This window comes from Dipodomys ordii, unplaced genomic scaffold (assembly GCF_000151885.1).
Source record: "Dipodomys ordii isolate 6190 unplaced genomic scaffold, Dord_2.0 Scaffold10, whole genome shotgun sequence".
Taxonomy (NCBI): domain Eukaryota; kingdom Metazoa; phylum Chordata; class Mammalia; order Rodentia; family Heteromyidae; genus Dipodomys; species Dipodomys ordii.
The window spans coordinates 11231983-11246011 of NW_012267226.1; the positions used below are offsets into that span (position 1 = coordinate 11231983).

The following is a 14029-nucleotide window of genomic DNA, read 5'->3' on the forward strand; positions in this document are numbered from 1 at the left end:
GCATGGTATTTTTATAATGATTATAATTGGATATAATAACTTTTCAGTTCATATTATTCTTTCTTTTGAATTTATACTTAGCTGATGGGAATGGATTATAAATCAGTTCAAATTCTTGGAAAGAAATTTTTCCTTAACATTTATCTTATTCTATTTTTCCACTCATATTTCTGTACTTTTAAGTCATTTGACCATAAATAATGAAGCTTAATTTTGCCATTTTGGAAGGATTTTCCTTACGACTTTGAGTATGACACTGAAGCTGAGAGGAAGGATGTCTTACAGTTTTTGTTTTATTTTGTTTTGTTTTTATTTTTGTGCCAGTCCTAGAGCTTGAACTCAGGATCTGGGTACTTGCTGTCATGAGCTTCTTTTTGCACAAGGCTATATCTTTACCACTTGAGCCACAGCTCTACTTCTGGCTTTTTTTTAGTAGTTTTTGTTGGAGATAAGAGCCTCATGGAATTTCTTACCCAGGCTGGCTTTGAATTGAGATACTCAGGTCTCTGCCTCCTGAGTTGCTAGGATTACAGACATGATCAATTGGTGCTTGGCTCTCTTACTACATTGAATTTGTTTGTTGGTAGGAGAATACAGAACCATTGGTAAACATTAAGACCATTATTTGCATGTACTGATTATTTATAATTTCCCATATCTATTGTATTAATCTTTGTAAGAAACATGGGAGGATGTTTTATGACCAAGGTGATCTTGCCTAGTAAGGAGAATATTCAGATTATAAATGAATTTTTCTAACCTTGGCTCACGTTGATTGGATAATTACAAGTTAGTCTGGGGAGCTATGTAAAACAGGGGGATTAGATTGTTACTATTGACAGTTGGATAGTATAATGAAAATTTCTATTTTACGTTTTTTACTCAACTTTCATGAATTTTAATGTGTGCTTATTTTTGTCTATCCCAATTTAGGATTACAGTTATGGAACTTATTTTTCTCATCAATATTCAGTTAAAAATAAAGAGGGATTGCTACAGATTAAGGATAAAAATGCTGCTTCTCTTGTTAGCTCCATCTCCTTATCTGAAATGTGGCCAATCTTTACAGCTCTGAGTGCAACTTATCACAAGCTGGGAATAATCACAAATGAGTATGGCTGGGCTTTAACTTCATTTTAAGTGACTGATTAATTCCTTGGAATTATTGTTGTTATTTCAGCACCCTCTCATGTCTGGATGGTTATACTGGATCCTATGAAGCCAGGTGGACCTTATGAACTGGTGGCCCATCAGACTTTGGGGATAATGAGATTCACCCTAAAAATTCATGATATCTTATTTGGAGATGTCTGGCTTTGCAGTGGGCAGAGTAACATGCAGATGACCGTTTTACAGGTAATTTGCAGATTTTTCAGCAACAGTAAATAATATTGAAAATAATGAAGAAAAAGAAGAGAAGGTAACAACAAGAAGGAAGTCTGTTTCTATTCTTTCAGTATTTACCATGGGCCAGGAACGTATTTTCATGTATTAACTAATTTAATATAACAACCTTAAGAGGTAAGTTATTGACTAGTCAATTATTGGTTAGCACTAATATGTGTATATACTTTGATTTTATTTCCTTTAAGAGTCTAAAACTTGGAGAAGTTACTGTTTTCCTTAGTCCTTTTCTAAAATGGAGTTTCTTCTATAGTTAATTTTATATTTTTTATCTTTATTAGCCATTTCTCTATCTTAGAAACTTTTACATTTGAGGTAAAAAAAGTCTCTATAGCTAGAGTATAAGTTCAATTCAGTTTTCTTTCTGAAAAAAATTAGAAAATGGAATACTTTTACATCCTTTAAGGTTTCTTGGTTTGATTCTGTTCCTTCTCTGTAGTTTCTTCTCCTTAAAACAAAACAAAACAAAGCTATTATTAAGTAATGCTACTAAGAGCAGTCCACACTGGATATATCTATTTCATTTTATCATTAGTTTTCTAATTAAAAATTAAATGCTTGCTGGGTGCTAGTGCCTAGCTACTCAGGATGCTGAGATCTGAGGATCGTGGTTCAAAGCCAGCCTGGGCAGGAATTTCTCGGTGAGACTCTTATCTCCCAATTAACGACCAGAAAACTGGAAGTGGCATTGTGGCTGAAGTGGTAATGTGCTAGCCCTGAGCTGAAGAGCTCAGAGACAGCACCCAAGCCCAGAGTTCAAGCCCCATGACCAAAAAAAAAAAAAAAAAGAAAGAAAGAAAGAAAGAAAAAATCTAAATTCTGATATTTTATTTACCTGACTTCCTGCCTTACTTAAATATATGAAAGCTTTTTGATTTAAAATACTTAAAAGCTGAACTTTGGCTGGACTCTTTTAAGCATAAGTGAACAGATACCAATTTGAAGAAAGCATGGATTTATATAGAAGTAGAATTGCTTTTAACTCCTTAAGTAAAACACTACTGTCCGTAATGCTTTAATTGCTGTTCTGTGTTTGTTCAGAAAGGCATGGACCAGATCTGTTTATATCTATACAGACATTTTCTCAGTAGCAGTCTATGCCAAAGGATCCCATCCCATTTTCTGTCAAATGAAATCAGATCTTGATTGTTGAGAGTAAACACGTTCTTTCTGCCTAGATTTTACTCTGAAGCATCTTCTATATCAAGCTGAAGCTGTGAGCTCTGAGACCTAAGGGAATAGAAATAAAAGATTCCATTTGAAACATACATGTGTTAATTTTTGTACAACTATGCATTTTAGTGGCAAGACAGCATTTTAGATGTTGGTAATGCTAAAAGCCAAGTTTTGTAATCTCTTACATTTTGATCAGAATAATATATTACATTACTCCCCCTTTATTCCTTTTGCTCCTTTCTTACGACAGACTCCAAACACACACACACACACACACACACACACACACACACACACACACACACACAGGGTCTCTTTTTCCTTCCCTTCCTCCACGTGTCTTCTTGAGAAAGTTAAGATTCTCACTATAACCTACTGCTCTTCACATTCAAAGAAGAAATGGCAGATTGTATGCCCATCTTGTTGTTAGGGTAAAGTGGAATTTTAAAATGGAATGTTATTTATAACACTGAGTGAGATGTTTATAAATGGAGGAAAGTCTAAATGTTCATCTGTCAGCTCCTAAGTCAGGGTAGGCCTTAAGACTTGGATATTTGGAGCTGGTGGCTCACGCCTGTAATTCTAGTTACTTACAAGGCTGAGATCACAAAGATTGTGATTCCTTGCTAGTCTGGGCAGAAAAGCTTATGAGATCCCCTTTTCAACTCATAGCTGGGTACAGTGGCACAGGCATGTCATTTCTAAGCTACATGGGAAGATGAAATTAGGAGGATCACAGTCCTAGACCAGCTTGGGTAGCAAAGTTAGTGATACTCCCTTTTCATGGCTTTTACTTTTATCCCGCCAACTTTGAGAAGCCTAAAGCAGATGGACTTTGCATACTGAGTGGAAAATGAGACCCAATCCTAAAATTAGCCAGTGTAAAACTGGGCTGGAAGCATGACTCAGTGGTAGAGCAAGTGGTCCAACAAGTGTGAGGCCCAATATCACTGACCAACCAACAAAAAGACTTGAATATTTCTAGTTAGTTAAGCTCAGTGAAAGATGGCAATATCAGACAGCAAATTCATTTTTCTGTAGCTTGGCATTCTCTGTATTCTTACTTTACAACAAGAGAAATTAAAATCCGGAGGGAAAGGTTGGCACTATGCCCCAATGAAAGATTCATTGCAGTGACAGTGACTAGCTTATTTACAGTTACGACATTAATTTTAGGACTACTATATAATATGATGGTGAAGGTAAAATAACTTACAGAATCTCCAAATTCTCTTACACCAATAATTAAGCTTCTCCTGTGTCCTTTACCATATGCATGCATGTGTCTACATAGGTGCAAACACACACACACACACACACACACACACACACACACACACACACACACACTTGCTCCCCCACGGAGACCTCATGCCAAGGTTCTCTGAGGAAATAGATTCTTGACGTGTCTTCATTAATTCAAGAATGTGGTATAAAGGTTACAAAATGAACACCAGTGAGCAGCTGCTTTGATGGCGAGTGGTCTAGTCCCTAGAGAGACAGCGGTGTTCTCCCTCAGCCTCAGCAGCATTAATGACTTCAAATACCTTGGTATTCATTTACATCCTCATTTAAATACTTGGTAGGAAAATAATTACACCGAGGTGTTTGATGAGATGAAATCTGATCTCAGCAGATGGAGTAAGGCTTCCCCTTTCATCAGCAGGGAAACCAAGTGTCATTTAAATGAAAATCTTCCTGAAATCTCTTTATTCCTAAGTTTGCCGCCAATATCCCCGAGGAAATGCTTCCATCGAAAAGGCCTAGTGATACTGGGAAAGGATACCAATTTCAGAAGTAATTGCTATCAGGTACAGCATGGGTTTTCCCCACCCCCATTTATGTTAACACTTTCTGTGGCTTTCAAGAACCGGCTTGAAATAATATACAAATGTGAGTTTGAGAATGGAAAATTTCCAGCCAATATTTTGAATCCTGTTCATGTGCTGGTAATAATACAGGAGAATGCCAGCCACCCAGACTCTGTTGGCCTGGCAATACTCTGCAGCATTAGCAAGGGGTCTAAAAAGACAAGGAGCATATTCTCCCATACTGCCTCCCCAAGCTGGCATCTCCGCGCCATGAGGTGCTTGCGTTCCCAGGCAGTGCGGAAGCTAGTGTGGGTGGAGAGAATGAAAGCAGCTCCATCCACTGTTTCCATGGAAGCAACACATGATGCTTCGCGTTTAACGCAGAGCTGAATTTCAAGGGAGGTGACTTTTTACAGGTACTTACTGCTGAAAAATTATTTCCCTGCCAGAATATACTGTGAGTGGTTTTAGCCTGTTCTTACTCTTTAGTGTTTATTTTACTTTAAAGTTGTCAGGCAAGATCCTGAAGGAGGATGTGGATTTCCTATGGAATTTTCCCTGAGACTGTTTGTAATCTCTGTGCTGAATGTGGCAAGATCAGTAACCTTGACAGGTTGGAGCCACTGCTGTCCAGGAGGCACTTTAGGCTCTAGCTCCTATTGTGACCAAAAAAGCCGTTTTATTTGCATCTGACCAGCTCCTTGGCTGTAGTGGGCAATGTAGCAAGTCAAAAAACAATTCATGGGGCAGCATATTTCAATGTGATGTTCTGTGGGGGCACCCTGGCTGCTCTATCCTTTCGCTTCATCGTAGGCTGGAAGGCCAGCTGTATTCTCTGTGGTAGGTGGGAGGGAGGGAAGAAGAGGCAGCTGCACACTCTGTGGCTAGCAGCCAGTGGAAAGTATCCTGTCTTCCTGTGTCTCTTGCTGTGCCACCGGACTCAGCTGGAGCACTTGTTCCCTGAGGCAAATGGTAACTGAGCTTCCTGATGCTCCACTTTGCCCTTTGTTTGGGGAGAAGCTGAACTAGTCCAAGGGGACCAAGAGACTCAAGTGAACATGCATACAAATAGGATATACAAGCCAGGATATTGCCTACCTATTATTATTTTAAGTAAAGGTGTCATTTAAATATTGGAACAAAAGGAAATAAGGTGTGCCTAAGCTCATAGAAGAATAAGGTTTAATAAGACTAAGGAATAAACGAAACAGTCACACACATTCTCATCCAAACCCAAATCACCAAACCCTAAGCCACCTCTGTCATATTCTTGGCAGCTGACCAGGGTTCATAAAAGTGATTTAGGAAGATGTGATGTATCTTTGGAAGGACCCCAGTCATTGTTTAATTCCTTCAAACTATGCAGAGCCTTTACTCTGAACACCACCTTCAGTCAGTCAGTCAGTCGCCAAGATAGAGTTGAGAATATAAGCCTCATGAGCCTGATTGTAGTACTTCAGCCATCATTGCTCAGGTGTGCTTCTTCAATGCAATTCTCTTGTTGGTATGGATCACATAATCTACCACCTTGTGACCTATTGGGCTCCACAGAAGCTCTTTAAGCACTTTTTTTTTTTGGATGGGAAGTTAATTCCATGGCTTTATGTTATCAGATATTTTTTCAGAGAAGTCCTTAAGGTTCAGGATATCATAGTGATTTAATTGAGAGTCAGTATTTTGCCTCAGCACTGCACAGCTCCTCTTGTTTAATGCAGACCTACTCTTGATTACAGGTTTCACTGTATTTGAATCCTCTTTGGGAACATTATACATCATGGTTTGTGTTGGTCAGAGTGGGTCATGTGATTCAGTCCAGCCTGTTACCAGTTATTCTTTCATCTCTGTATATTGAAATCTCAGCAAGAGCTTAGCCAGCAGGAAGTGTTTACTTAGGGGTGGTAGCCTCTAGATGAAATGACATTTCAATTTCTCTTCTAGATCTTTAATGCTACAGAGGAGATGTCCAACACTGAGGCCTATCAATCTGTCCGCCTCCTCTCCATCTCTCTCGTTCAGTCAGAGAAGGAGCTGGAGGACCTTGATGAGGTTGACTTGGAGTGGTCTAAGCCCACCTCAGGTGCGTGAGAGCTTCAACATCAGCCATCTCCTAGGTAATGGGTTAGCACCTTATAATTGGAAGCTGTAAGCCTCAGTTTGGTTCTTACTTGTGTACTGATTATTACTACATTATCCTTTTGTTCTTATCAACTCTCCATCCCATTCCTGATGGTCATTGCTTCACTTGTTTCTTTCCAAGACATTGTCAGACTTTCCCTTTGAGATGAGGAGATGGATCTTCCTTCCACTTCAGTGAAAATATGGAGGCTGCCCAGCATGATCTGGGCCAGTCTTTCTCCATTGCCTTAATTCTCTGTATGTTTTCTTGATCTTTTCCCTTCCCTCCCCTCCCCTCCCCTTCCATTCCCTTCCCTTCCCTTCCCTTCCCCTCCCCTCCCCTCCCCTTCCCCTGGGTGTGTGTGTGGGGGGGGGGGATGTGGGTAGGACTTGAGCTCATAGCCTAAGGCTGTCTTTTAGCTTTTTTGCATAAAGGCTGGCACTCTACCACTTGAGGCACAGCTCCACTTCTGGCTTTTTGCTGATTAATTGGAGATGAAAGTCTCATGGATGTTCCTGCCCAGGCTAGTTTTGAACCTTGATCATTAGCTCTCAGCCTCCTGAGTAGCTAGGATTATAGGCACGAGCCACTGGTGCCCAGCTTGTATTCTCTTCCTTTGTTTTTGTCTGAAGACAACTGACTGGTGTCCTTTCAAGGCTACTTTGGATGTCAGTGCTTACTTTCTCCAGAGGCTTCTCTTATTCTTTAAGCTCTGTTATTTCCCACACTGTTGCTTCAGCATGGAATCTTTATTTCATGCATCCTCTGTGTCAGGCTCCATGCTAGCCCCCCAAGGACACAGAGACTAAGACAAGACAGTCTGTCCCCATCCTTTAGCCTTTCTCTTATCCTAATGAATCAAAGCTAATATAACAAAACACCATCCTCTCAAAGCTCCTTGTGTCTCCTTTGCTTTGTTTCATCTTTCTAAAGCATTTTTTTGTTTTCATTCTTTTCACTGCCTTGCCAAGGATTCATGTTTTAATCCTTTATCTGGCTTCTGCCTCAACAACTTGTCCACCTCAAGGTTACAACTCTTCTCTTTTTAAACTATGTAGACTGCTGCTGCCTTCAAGACTGCCAGCCATCCCTTTTAGAAACAGTATGTTCTGAATACTTGAATACGTCCTTTTCCTAGTTCTCCTCTGTCATCTTTGTTTCTTCAATTCCTTCCTTTAGATGTGGCTCCTGTATTCTATCTTGACCCAGTCCTTTTTTATCTGTCCACACTTTATCTGGCTGACCTAATCTTAGATAGGTAGCCACTATCTGACAGGTGCTATTCTGAGCAGTTGGGACAGAGCAATGAATAAAAACACCTGACTTTTCATGGTGCTTCCAGACTAGAGTGGGAGAATTCTGGAAATGGCTAATATATGAATGACATATGTACTGATTCTGTCTATTCTGACACTATAAGAGCTCCAGAACCAAATGGATTCAGGTGAATTTTTGGATAAATCTTTTGTTCCAAGAACTTACAGTGTATGTTATTCAGAACTCAGGAATCATTCAGAATTGGATAATATACAACACCTTGCTATCTGAATTCCCTGTTAGTCTCTTAATTCGAAGACTGAATAAAATTTGGATATCACAAGGTAGGGTAAATAGTGATGTGCTAATGAGACAAAAGTAAACATACTCATCAGAGAATTGAGGCAGTGGGGAGGGTGGCCTGAGCTGGAGTAGTGTTTTCAATTTAGAATGGCCAGAGGCGTCCCAAGGAGCAAGGTGACATCCCCGTCATGCCTCCTGAAAGAGGCCGTGTAGATCTTGAGGGAAGAATATAGTTGTCCCTCCCACATTAGAATCTCTCCTGCCCCTTTTTCTTGTCTGCGGCACTGCAGATTGAACACAGGGCCTCACACATACTAGGCAGGTGCTCTACCATAAGAGTCATGTCCCCAGCCCCTCCTGCCTATTGTCTCTTGTCCTGTCCCTCTGTACCAGCAAAAGAACATCTCTGGTTTTAAGGACTCCTATAATTAGATTGGAGCCACCTGGATGGTCGAGGACACACCTCTTCTACTGCAGGCTGATTAGCCCTAATCATACCACCAAAGGCATTCAGATATTCTAGGTAACAGTTACAGGTTACAGGGATTAGGGTGAGCACATCTGGATCTATTGGGGGGGGTGGAGTGGTGGTGGTGGTCTGTCCTGCCTACTGCACATTCACATTTTCAAATGGCTTTCCATTTTCTTACCTCTGTGTAGCTTTAATCTTCCCCTCCAGTTTTACCTTCCATTAGCTTCCTTTTGTAATCTCTGTTCCAGCCAAATACTTTCAGAAAGTTTCCTATTTAAGGTCTCTTTTTTTTACATAATTTTTCTTTTGCCTTGAATGCCAGCTCTGCTTACTGAGAGCGCCTGTCTTCCCTTTACACCTCCTCATCTCTTTTCTCCCTTTCTTGTTACCTTTCTCTTTTGCCTTCTTGGCAGAATCCACGTTGAACCAAATACCATAGCCACATAACACAAGCCAATACACATTAATTGACTCTTACTTATGTCCTAGACATTAGGGATACTATGAAGAAGATGAAGTTCATGCCTTTGTGTGACTAGCAGCGTTGTGGGTGAGGGAAGCCCTGGGAAGACCATTACAGGAAGTTTAGGGATGGAGCTATGCATGGAGGGAAGAAACTCACCCTATATTAGGCTTTTTATGATCTTCTTTTCACTTGGTATTTTTTTCTTTGGTATTAAAACTAAGTACTATCAGGAGTTGGAGCTGGGGACATTGCGCAGCAGTACAGAACTTGCCTAACACAAGGCCCTGGGGTTGATCCCCAGTATGGAAAAATGAGACATAATACTAATCAGTGAAAGAAATAGTCTAGAAGTTGAAAATTTAAATAAGTTTCATTAAAACTTGCTTACACATTTTGGTGCACTTAATTATTTATCAGTATTGAGGTTTAAACTCAGGGTTTCATGTTTGTTAGGCAATTATTATTATTATTATTATTACAATTTTGTTGTGTGTGTGCTTGTCCTGGGGCTTAAATTCAGGGTCTGGGAGCTTGTCCTTGAGCTTTTTTGCTCAAGGCTAGGGCCATATTGCTTGATTCACAGCGCTATCTGTCTTTTTGGTGGTTAATTGGAGTCTCACAGATTTTCCTGTCTGGGCTGGCTTCGATCCATGATCTTCAGATCTCAGTTTCTTGAGTAGCTAGGATTATAGGAGTGAGCCATCAGTGCCCAACCAGGCTAGTAATTTTATTTGGCTAAATACTTGTCTTATTCTGTAAACCATAAGACTTAAGGTGTGAATCAGTTTTCTATATCTTTTTTTTTTTTGGGTCCAGTCGTGAGTCCTGAACTCTGGGCCTGGGTGCTGTCCCTCAGCTCTTCAGCTCAAGGCTAGCACTCTACCACTTGAGCCACAGCACCACTTCCGGCTTTTCTCTTTTTGCTTATGTGGTGCTGAGGAATCGAACCCAGGGCCTCAGGCATGTGAGGCAAGCGCTCTACCACTGAGCCACATTCCCAGCCCTCTGTATCTTTTTTTAACTTATGGTATCCCAGCTATCAATTTTAATTTATTTGTGATTGATTTGAACTTACAGGATTACATTGCCAGCTCTTGGAGGGTTTGGATTGTACAGTGTTGAGTTTGATCTTTCATAGTGCCAAGTCAGGCAGTGACTTCTGCACAGTAAGTCTTTACCGACTATTGTGTTGGATTGGTCCTATCAGCTGTGTGTATGTGCACTGTCTACATCTACTGGCCTCTCACATGGAAATCACTCACTCTGGCCTGTATTAGTTTCTAAGCAATGCAGACAAACGAGTTAAGACTGCTGAAAGTTTAAAACCTGGTTTGTTTTCTTTTGCTTCCCGTTTTGCCAGACTTCTCATCTCTTATGTGTCTATGATTTCTTTACTGCAGCCATAAAATTGAGTATAAAATCTCCCAGCAAAACAACAACAACAAAACACATTTCTTCTCTTCCTACTTCCTGCTTGCTTTTTTTCCCCCCACAAACCACAGTGGGAGCGAGGGGCTGGCTAAGAGGAAAGGAGAGAAATGGGTAGAATAAGAACCAAATGACTTTTGTGCCACTTATCTATTCAGGAAGACTAGTAGTCCTAGATTCGAAGAACCTGAGGGGCCCTGGAATCCTGCTCCCTGCCTCAAGTGTCTTCCAGGTTATGTAACTGAATTGTTTATACCCAAATTGAGAGCAAAATAATTACCATTTGCCTCTGTGCCAGGCATTATGGGAACAAGCATTTTGAACAACTGGGAAAAAAAATAGAAGAGAGACAAAAGGAAATTGTCACTAAGTCTATCAGTTTCCCCTTTGAAAACATACTCCTCAGGGAAGGTTTGAAGGAAATAATTAGTGTTGGTGCTGGGTCTTGTCATTGCCTCTTATCCTCCTTTTCAAAGCATCAGAAAGGAACAAAAGACCCAGAATCACTCCTCTCACCTACACCTATCTAGTAGCTGTAGTTTATATGTTATCTACTTTTTTTTTCTTAACTGTTTTGTTTCTCTGGACAGGAAATTTAGGCCATGGCAATTTCACATATATGTCAGCATTGTGCTGGCTCTTTGGGCGTTACCTGTATGAAACCCTGAAGTATCCAATTGGGCTCATCTCTTCTAGCTGGGGTGGGACTCCCATTGAAGCCTGGTCATCTCCAAGGTCACTGAGAACCTGTGGAGTCTATTTGACAAGGTAAGTGTTCTGGGAGAAAGCCTATCAAGGAAGTTCATATGAGAAGATAACTCTCTTGGGGAGTTAAGTAGATCTTGAGTGTCAAAATATGTATTGAATGGGTGGACGAGTGGAAAATTCCACCCATGTATTCATGTACAGCAGTCACCTGAGAAAATCAGCACTGTAGTCACCTAAGAAAATATCAAAAAGGAATTATGATCCTTTTCTTTAGTAATAGCAATGCTTACTGAAAGCCTTCTGTATGCCAGACACTTTTCTAAGCCCTTTATGGATATTAATTCTTCTAGTACTCACAACAACTCCTTAAAGTATACAACTACTAACATCTCTTGAGTAGAGACTAAGTCTCAGAGAGTTTTAGTGACTGACTTATGGACAGTACTTCTATGTGTCATAGTCTCAGTTCTGAACTTTGTGCTTTGAGGAAAAAGTATTTTTACAGGAAGAACAAATATATAAACATATATACAAAAATATTAGGCTAGGTGCTGATGGATTGTATTTGATAATCCTAGCTATTTGAGAGGCTAAGATTGGGAAGATTGCAGTTTGAGGCCATCCAGATTTTTTGGGGGGGCGGGAGGGGGAAACAATGTAAAAATAAGGGCTGGAGGCTTGGTTCAGCAACAGAGTATCTGCTTAGGAAGCAGGAGGCCTCAAGTTGAAACTCTAGTACTACCAAATCTATCTATCTATCTATCTATCTATCTATCTATCTATCTATCTCTCAAATAAAAAAAGCTCTTCACAGCAATGGAAACCATTTCCAGAATTTAAAGAAATGGGTTACAGAATGGGCTTTTTGGACAGTTATTTGTCAGATAAAGGATTGATACCTAGACTATATAAAGAACATCAAAAACAAAAACCAAAATAGTAAATAATTCAAGTAAAAATAGGCAAATGAATTGAAAAGTTTTCAAAAGAGGTACAAATGTCTAAGAAATACAGGAAGAAACATGTTCAACATGCTTGTTCAAATAAAAATATGGATGAGATTCTATCTTATCCTAGTCACAATCAAAATCATCAAGAAAACAAACCACCACAAATACTGGAGAGGATATGGGGAAAAGGGGATCCTAATACACTGTTGGCAAGGATGTAAATTAGTGTAGCTGCTATGGAAATAAGTATGGACATTCCTTGAAAAACTAAAGCTAGAACTACCATGTGATCTAGCTAGATCAGTCCTGGGTGTATATCTGAATGAATATAAGTCAGTGTACAGAAAAGATACCTGTACAACCATGTTTATAGCAGCAGTATTCATCCACTGTAACCAAAATATAGAAACAGCCTAGTTATTCATAAAGAAAATGTGATACATATATATATATATATGTATATATGTATATGTCACACACATATGGAGTATTGTTCAGCAATAAAAAAGAATGAAATTCAATAATTTCCTTTATAGGAAGAATCAGAGATCATGCTAAGTGAAGTAAGTTCCACCGTGATAGTCAAATATAGCATGTTCTCTCTCAGGGGGAATCTGGTCCTTAAAAACAAATGACAAGAATAAAAAAGAGAGGGGGTGACATAGATCAAGATGCATTTGTACTTACAAAAAGATCTGTTGAATGATAATCCCTTGTACAACTAATATATGTTGATAAAAGATGGAAAAATGTATACTGAATTAGTATACATCAGTATGCTAATTAGTATACTGAATATGAAAGCTCACTTAAGCAAAGTTGAATCGGGAAGAGTATATGTAGAGAGAAAGAACTAGTTAATAACAATCCCAGTACTGCTGTCACAGTAGACATAAGCAGTCATGTCCCATTTTCCTTAACATTGTCTCATTGACTCTGGGAAGAACTCAGGGAAAAGGAAGGACTTTGCTCTTAGTAGTTTTAGGTGAGTCCTTGTCTGTGAGGGACTAGATACATTAACTTTGGACAAAAAGAATAAACCGCAGGACAGTAGAAAAGAGTACCTACACTCAGCACCTGGGGGTTAAGGGCAGGTGCCCCAGACCTCTGCAGGGGAGAGAGAGAATACAAGGACTGGGTGGGGGAGAGTTGAAATAGTCATATACTGCCACTGTAAGGATAAGTCCATATATGAATTCTACCGAGACATTTTGGAACATGTACCAAATTTTCTTTGTGTTTTTTTTTTGACTCAGCAATGCATTACTGAGAATTTATTTTAGGGCAAGAATTAAGCGAGTATGCCATCATTTTAGCTATGTGGAAGATATTCATGGTATTGCTTGTAAAGGCAAGAAAGTAACTCCATCTAGTGTTCATCTGTTAAGTAGTAGCTGAATCTATTTCCTGTCTGGAGGATTCACAATAAATCACCCCTCCCTTTTGGCTTTAATGACCTTGTCCATTCATGCCTCACTCTGGACCTACACAAAGCTGACTGGTATCTTGGGAAGAAAACAGGTAAAATTCAGAGACTATTCACAAGTGAAATAGAGTTGAGCAGTTTACTTCTGTGCCCCTTTCATCGGATGCTTGTCCTGAGTCAAAGTAAATTGATGCCTAGTAAAAGTGGAAAAAGTGATCAATCACTAACTTTCTGGTGACATTTGTGTATCTTCTTGATTTCAGGGGCTTTCCAGAATCTGTAACTGGTCCCAGAAATCACTCAGTCCTCTGGAATGCCATGATCCATCCACTACACACAATGACTCTGAAAGGGGTGATATGGTATCAGGGTGAGTATGTGATCTGCCAGTATCTCCATTGTATCAGTTAGTTTTTACAATAGACCAATCCATCTGACAAATTAATGCCTTAAAAAACAGTATTTAAAAAAATTTATTCAGCTCATGATTTTCTGGATTAAGACTTTTCATT

The 14029-nt window shown here is 39.6% G+C and overlaps 1 protein-coding gene across 1 annotated transcript in view; it reads left to right on the forward strand.

Annotated features, from left to right (window-relative positions):
* The window catches only part of Siae (sialic acid acetylesterase), a 35693-nt gene that overhangs the window by 13567 nt on the left and 8097 nt on the right, over positions 1-14029 (forward strand). The window contains exons 3-6 of the mRNA XM_013009881.1: positions 1181-1356; positions 6330-6468; positions 11024-11201; positions 13781-13887. Of these exons, the coding sequence (XP_012865335.1) occupies positions 1181-1356; positions 6330-6468; positions 11024-11201; positions 13781-13887 (600 nt within the window). The remainder of the gene's footprint in view (positions 1-1180; positions 1357-6329; positions 6469-11023; positions 11202-13780; positions 13888-14029) is intronic.